We start from the raw sequence: 7,805 nt of genomic DNA, 5'->3' as shown, positions 1-7,805 counted from the left end.
CCATCTTGCCAAAAAATGCATCCCTGTGCTAACTTGGAGAAATAAAGAGTTAAGAGTGAAATAACTTTTTCTACACGATTAGAGTAGTTCTGTAAACTACTGGTATGAGTTTTATATCAATATGATAATATTTGGGGAGAATATAAGGGGGATGCATATCGTGGCAGGCTGGAAATCCATGTTGCCAAAAAATGCAGCCCTGTGTTAACCTGGAGAAATAAAGAGTTAAGAGTGAAATAACTTTTTCTACATAAACAGAATAGTTCCATGATCTGCTGGTATAAGCTTTAAATCACTAGAATAATATTTGAGGAAAATAAAGAGGGGATGCATATTTTGGCAGGCTGGAAAAGCAAATTGCCAAAAAATGCATCCCTGTGCTAACTTGGAGAAATAAAGAGCTGAAAGGATTTCACCTTTTCTACGTAATGACACTTGTTCTCTGAGCTAATGCTATAATTTTTATATCAACAGGATGGATGCAAATATTTTCAGGCTCATGAATTAAAATGCATTCCCTCCTACATTAACAGACTAGAAAGTTAAGCATGATGTAAAATGTTCTACATAATGGGCCTCTGTTTTGTAATGCTTTTAAGCTGTTATGGTATCAAAAGAAAAAACAGAGAATTTCAAACCATTTGCGGAGAACGTTTTCAACAGACACGGGCTGAAAAAAAGTTCGACTCATATGTGTCAATAAAGGTGTAAAAACCGTATTTATTTCAAGTAATTTGCGAAATAAAACCCACCATTTTAGGGATTACATGGTTAAGAAACGTGATAATGTTACAAATATCTTTAAAATTTCCTCTTCGGTCATATTTCAGTCCGTTTTCTCGTCAATATGCGAGAGAACACAGCGATGCGCGCTCCCGCGAGAGGGGATGCAATTTTGGGCAGGCATGCGTTTCTGGGCATAACACCTGTTGGAACAGCGGGGAAGTGCGTGGCAGAGCATGCAGGTAGACAAAACTCAGCTGGCTGATGATTAGCGCATGTCGGTCACATACAAAAAGCTGTAAAATAGCGTCGAAAAGTTAGATGTAAATTAACTGAAGATGAATATATAAACTAGAAACGTGAGAATGCATGTTTTTGTTTATTTATTTTTTTTTAAAGTGCTTTAGTGAGACTGCTGCTTTTTATTTTTATTAGTGACTTTTGTCCAGGTTGACTTAAAAAGTGAGCTGTTACTGTTTTCCAAGCTTGTTTGGGAGGCACAGATATGAACATTTGGGCCGATATCTATTTCTGATGTCTATTGCTGCTTTATTTTCCCAAATTTATTATTTGATTAATCATCAGAATAATTGATAGATTGCTCAAATTACTAAAATAATTGTTTGCAACAGTCCTATTTGCATCTTTTTGGTAAAGGTATTTTAAATGTCTGCAATGTATCTCATTGCATATCAAGCAAGAGAAGTTCTCATGCTTGATGGCAGTTCTCTTTTATTGACACACTGAAAGAAGAAATATGGGGCAAAGGTAGCTTTACAAGAACTGGAAGTTTGTTTTAAGTTAATGAAAAGACAAGACAGGAACTGTTTATGGAGGCTTTCAAGAAGCCAGCAGCGACACTGAGGGGCTGCAGAAACGTCTGACACATCCTGGTGAGTAATGCAAGCAATATTTTTCTAATGTCTAGACTCATGATTTAAAGGTTGAGTCAGAATGAAAACACAGAGGATATAAAGTGTTATTCTGTATGTTATTTGTTGACATCATCAGAATAGCACCATATCCACAGTGGAGCACGGCAGTGGCAGCATCATGCTTCCACAGATTGTAGGGATTTTGTCAAGGTGGGTAATGTTAGGAGAGTGTGAAATTAGGGCTGCAACTAATGATTACTTCAGGATTCTATCAATTATTCTGACGATTAATCAATTAATCTGATTAAAAATGGGCACATTCTGCAGGTATTTCCTTTAACCACTTGATATTATTTTAGACAATATTAAAAATGCATAAGGAAATGCAAATAAACAATTTTAATTAAATTTTTAAATAAGAAAATAAACATTTATTGACTAAAATGCAGTAACACAGCATTTCTTTAGAGGGCGCTATATCGTTTGTAGCAAAGGGTGCATGTGGAGCTCAGAAACTACAGTGCAGCTTTGATGTGTTGGTCATTTTTCAGATGAATAACTGGACAGCAAAAAATTTATTCTTATTTGTTTTATCTAGAATTTGAACCAAGTGAAGCTAAAACTATCTCACTTGAGCTCTAAACATTTTTACAGACAGAGCCTTTTCTTTTCATCTTAAATGCAAAAATGTGTGTTTTTTTAACAGTTTTGGATTAATTACTGCTCTAACCATGTTGTTCTTTTAAAAAAAACGTCTTTTTAATTTTTAATTTTAGATTTTTAAAAAGTCTCGTTAATTGAGTGTCTCCAGTTAATGATTAATCAATTACTAAATAATTTTAATAAGAGATTAATCACAACTAATCTGATTAATTGTTTCAGACCAGCTTGAAGTTAGTTTTGGCTTTAACTTAAGATGTCTGATAAAAAGCTGAAGAAAAACAGCAACTGAATGTTAAAATGTAACTAAAAATGTTGTTCAGAAAATAATCTGTTTATGAATGTGCAGCCAAGTTATTGAAGAGTATTATTTATTTACATTTTTGCCTCCAAGAGATTTGTGTGTCCTTCTATTTTAAAATATTTAACCAGCTCTGATTTGCTAATTCTCATTTTAACAGATTAAACTAACCAAACAACACAAAGTTATAATAGTTATAATAATATGTGACGTTTTCTCCCGTTTTAGCTTGAGATTGGATGGTTGGGTTATTTATAATTTGCACATTGTGTCTGTAGATTTCACTCATACTCACACATTGAATCTTTGCTTTAATTCTTTGTGAAAAAATACACATAGATTAAATGTTTGCATTTGGAGCAGAGAGTAGAAATTAAATGTAACAACAATGTATTTGAAAAATTACACCATACACCTTTATTTACAGCATATAAGTATTTACACAATGCCTCTTGTAAACAAAAGTCATTCTTTGGATGTATGATGTCAAAGTGTTTGTCACATTTCAGTGCAGAAGACATTTACTGTTCATTTTACGACGTGATAAAAGCAATGACAGATCGCACTGAGAAAGCATAACATTTACATTTCGGGCCACAGTTGTTTAAGGTTTGTTTGGTCCAGAAACAGAAAATATACTGCAACCAAACACGGAGGTGGCAGCATGATGATATGGGATTACTTTTCACAACAAGACTCGACCCAGAATAAATTTAACAGATTATTTTAGAACACATAAGACGCATTCATACAAAAAATAAATTATTAATACAGTAAAGAGGTGAAATTCTCTAGTTAATCCCAGCATGCAGTTAAAGCCCCAATTATCATCCGGATGAAATGGGGCAGGTGAGGAAGTAAACAAGACACGCCTCCATGGTGTTGACATTTTATGTGCTTATAGACCTTGGGATAGTATCACATACCAGCAAACTGTTTAGTAGGAGAAACTATCTGACTCTTTGTCAATATTTACTCTTTTTATGGTTCCCCAGTCTAAGAGTGCAGGTGTGACCTTTAGGGAATTAAAACTGTTGCCGGTTGATTCATGTTTCGACCTTGAGGTTGAAAGTTTATCCTGGGAAGAAAGTTGAGGAATATTCCATAAAGGCTGTGACTCATGGATATCAGCGTCAGACACAGCAGATTACAGATTATCTATAGGAGTTTTAGTCTATTTTTAAACAGACACAAAGCAACTTACTCATCATTTCTCACCTGTATTACTAAAAATGATATCATTCAAATGATGGTTTATTCAGGTGGGCTTACTCAGTCACAGGGGATACGTCACCTTTCTAGGTAAGAAGGAAGAGTCATTACTTCTGCTGTAATTCAGGAAAGTTTAAAGTCATGTTTTGTGCTTATGTTGAAATCTGCAAAAATAAAACAGTGAAGCAGATCCCAGCAAAATCACACATAGTAACCTTCAAATCTCATATAAATGAATGTAAATGTCAGAAAGAGAGGTAGATAACAAACTTAACTTTGATTACAAAATTACTTTTCTTTAGCAACTAAAACAGTCACTACAGCCACATTGCATAAGTATGGTTGCTACTCAAAGCACCCTTGCATTTAGATTTTCAGGATAAAAATATTCTCTCAACACTTTATGCGACAGCAGGAAAGAGTTTTGCAACTCATCTCACAGTTCAAGAACAAAATAAAAACAGATGTGCATACTTTACTCGCAAATCTCTTGAAAAAGTACTGGCAATATAAAAAACAATAAAAAATCTTACTGAACTTCTTAAGTCAACATCAGTAGAAGCTTTAAATCTAGAGTTACAACCACATTGGCACTTCTTTTTACATCTAGGATATAAAATGAATTTAAATATTCCTCATATTTTTGATCTTCTTAGCATGATTTAACATAAAACCTTCCTTGGGCCTCGTATCCGAGGCACAGTCAGTCTGGTTGCTGCACAGCAGCTATCGGCTCAAAAACACCCAGCAGAACTTGCAGTCACTTTTTTAAATGACTTTGTTGCGCTCTGGTTGTGTTGCGTTTCCCGTTGAGCTGCTGATTTGCTCCGGGGTTTCTTTAACGCAAAAAGATAAGTAATTGGAGACATAAAGTGCTTTAAACTTGGTGCTACAGAAGCAGTAAACCACCGGATCCAGCAGACAGTCCAGGTAGGAGAGGACCATGAGGCCGTCAAATACCGCTTCTGCGTTAAGCTCGTGATATTCCTTGTAATCCGCATGGCCTTTGACCCTAAAGAACAGCAGCACCATCCTGGCGATGGTGCACGGCAGGAAACAGAAGGAGAAAACCACCATGACGGCGGTCACGAGGAGGACCGCTCTCCTTAGCTTTGTCTTATTCCCAACGGTTTTCTTCTTCAGTCGATTGACGATGCGAACGGTGCAGTAGACCAGGATGATGAAGGGAATAAGGATCTGGGTGAAGAAAACTGCCTCTCTGACTATGTTCTCAGTTTTCTGGAAAAGTAATAAAACGAAAAACAAACTTAGATTGTCATAAACACCAACAACCCAACAGAATGTTCATTAAAAAAAATCAGCCAGTAGCTTGACAAACTTTCCCAAGACTCTCAGCCAAATGATTGACTCATTTCCTTATTTTCAAATTAAATTATTGCATTGTATAACCGAGATGATACTGAAAAGTATCATCAGAACTTATTGCAATACTGTCATAAGCTGTGACTCTTTTTCCTACAACAGAGGTAAACTGGTTGCAAAAGAGTTTCAATGTAAGATTTCATAGACCTTTTATGAATCACATTTTCTATGTTTTTCCCATTTCACACTGGTGATGCAAACAAGAAAAGAGCCTTACCGCCTCCCAAGACGTCTTATTGTCCGTGTTAGTCGTGTTATCGTTGTCGAGGCTGTTGCAGCAGTCAAAGTTCCTCATCATGGTGGGAATGGTGAGAGGCAGAAGCAACACCCAGATGAATATCGAGATGTAGGGAGATTTCTTCAGAGCCTTCAGGAGGTTTTTTCTGCCTGGATGCACCACGTTATAATATCGATCGATAGAGATCACCGTTAGGAATGCAATGCTGGCACCACGATTTAAAAACAACATAAACAGCATCCCTTTGCAGATGAACTTATCCTCGCTCCTCCTTTGTTCATTAATGAAGCTATGAGCCTCGATTGGTAAACAGATCAGCAGCAGAATGTCAGCCAGCACCAGGTTGAAGAGGAAAATGATGTTGCTGTTGGATTTCCAGAACTTGAGCTTGAATATGAAGAGGTGAAGGACTGATGCATTCAGAGGCAAAGCCAAGATAAAAATCACAATCATCACAGCTGCGTAGAACTTATACAGATCCTTGTTATCAACAGGACAGTTGCTGTTTGATGCAGTATTTAAAGTCATGTCTGCAAATAAGAAAATAGCAGAGATGTAGAAAACAGTTACTCCCTAAAACTGAAGAACAAATTGTTCCATAAATGTTGAGATCAGCTGGTAGATCAAACCTTAGCCTCCAAACAACAGACAAATCCTGTTGAACAAGTTTCTTCTTTGCCTTTGTTATGGTTCTGAGCTCTGGTTTCAGTCCTGGTGTGTGTAAAAAATCGTGTTTTAAAAAGTGTCTGTCCTGCTCTGTGCGACAGGATCTGCGCTGGAAGCCTTTCTCGCAGTAGTTCAGGTCAAATGAGCAGCGTTCCCTCTGAGTTTTTGCTCTCCTGAATCTGTGGCTCCTCCTTATTGCCTGAGGAGGTGAGTCATCAGCTGCTTTTCCACTTCTGGACCAGTTTGCGAAATCTTAAAAAACATTCATAGTTCTGCTTCTGTTAGAGGGGCTAAACAAAACCTGGTTGCATATAAAACAAAACTTCACAGTGCTTGGATTCCTGAATGCCCAACTGGAAACTTGTGAAGCTTTGACAAGTCGAAGTAGGAGTCGTGTCAAGACACGTTAACTTGACCTAATTTGAAAGCCAGCTGGAGCAGAAAAAAAGCATTTCACCTTCCAGCAGAGCATGTCACTTCTTTAATTCACATTTCTTTAATGCATAAGAAATGGAGGGTTGCCTTTGGGCCTCAAAGTCTGCATGCTTTGAACGTCTTTTCTACTCCTGCAATAAGTCCAGACAATGTTGCAGATTGAAATATGAGGTCAAGGTCTGGTTCAGAGTGGGGCCTCTTCCCAGACCTAAAGGTGAAATTTAGATGATGAAATCACTCCAGATAGTGTGGACATACCCAAATCTTTGTTTCTTTAATTCTAGTAATAATGTTGGTATTAATCATCTTTTGCCAGCCTGAAACAGGAAAACAAATCATCATCATGTAATTCTGAAAGACGAAAATTACTTTTAGACTCCATTTGAGTTTATTCTTACTCAGGCAAACTTGATACAGGACAGAACGGACAACTTTAAAAACTCAATACAGATAACCCAGCCTACTCACAGCTCAGTATTTGTGGAAAATCTGCCTATTCACAGATGATTTTCATGAAACATAGCTAAATATTATAGATTGAGAAGCTGAAATTCATTTTCAACTTTCTAGTCATTGAAAGTTGGCTGTAAGGAAGACTGTAGACTTTACCTTCTGCAGGACAGTGGGCATTCTCACAGAGACAGACAATCATTTAGAAAGACCAGTCTGCTTTGGACTTTTAGAGAAAACTAGAGTACTCCATATAGAAAGACCTCAGGCTAGGATTGCTGCAAGGCAACAGTGCTGCCAACTGTGTGTCCGTTCAGCTAAATTTCACACAGTCATACACAACTTTTATTAAACCGTCGTTGATGAACGTCACAACTTTCTGTGCTGTCACAAAGCATAGAAGGAGGGAGAACATGAATCTGTTTACAAATCCCAGAGTTGAAGGGAAAACCAGTTGACAGTAAATAGAGGATTTGGAACTAAACAATAAAAGTAGGGTTTTTTTCTGCGGTTTATGACGAAAATGCACCAATAAATGACCAAGAGTTTATGTAGAATAAACGATACCACACTGAACTCTTAATCCTGTTACTGAAGAGCACCAACGTGGAATCTGCAGAGTTTAAACTCTGATTATTTAACCCAGTGGAACATTTAATAGAGCTTTATTGAGGATGAGAAAAATATGCAGCCATCTGAGAACATAAACAATCAGACTACTGTTCTCAGGCAGAGAAGCCCAGCCGTGACATCACTAGCACTCGGAGTAAAGCTCCTTGCTGCTATAACTCTTTCTTCAGGCGACTCCTCTCACTTTGAACCGGGCCGTCTCTCACGAGGCTGATCAGTTTTGCTGTTGCAG

The 7,805-nt window shown here is 37.2% G+C and overlaps 1 protein-coding gene across 2 annotated transcripts; it reads right to left on the bottom strand.

Annotated features, from left to right (window-relative positions):
* Nucleotides 1-2,952: 2,952 nt before the first annotated feature.
* On the bottom strand, nt 2,953-6,323 carry gpr31 (G protein-coupled receptor 31). 2 transcript variants are annotated; one of them, XM_088002079.1, is made up of 3 exons: nt 6,022-6,323; nt 5,372-5,922; nt 2,953-5,010 (listed from the first exon to the last, which is right to left on the bottom strand). In XM_088002079.1, exons 2-3 carry the CDS (start codon nt 5,918-5,920, stop codon nt 4,540-4,542), a joined length of 1,020 nt encoding a protein of 339 aa, XP_087858205.1. In that variant the 5' UTR covers nt 5,921-5,922; nt 6,022-6,323; the 3' UTR covers nt 2,953-4,539. The 2 variants fall into 2 exon arrangements, with proteins under 2 accessions (XP_087858205.1, XP_087858204.1); XM_088002078.1 differs by having other exon boundaries at nt 5,372-6,323.
* Between the last annotated feature and the right edge of the window lie 1,482 nt (nt 6,324-7,805).

Source organism: Poecilia mexicana, unplaced genomic scaffold, assembly GCF_051168715.1.
Source record: "Poecilia mexicana isolate PSO_F unplaced genomic scaffold, ASM5116871v1 scaffold_21, whole genome shotgun sequence".
Classification (NCBI taxonomy): Eukaryota; Metazoa; Chordata; class Actinopteri; order Cyprinodontiformes; family Poeciliidae; genus Poecilia; species Poecilia mexicana.
The sequence above is the reverse complement of the archived record's forward strand: the minus strand, read 5'-3'. Positions and strand labels throughout refer to the sequence as shown.

Excerpts from the sequence above, each read along its gene's own strand:
- gpr31 (XM_088002078.1), bottom strand. The coding sequence starts at position 5,920 with ATGACTTTAAATACTGCATCAAACAGCAACTGTCCTGTTGATAACAAG. Across the intron at positions 5,011-5,371 it reads ATAAGACGTCTTGGGAGGCG|AAAACTGAGAACATAGTCAG; the intron begins GTAAGGCTCTTT and ends TTACTTTTCCAG.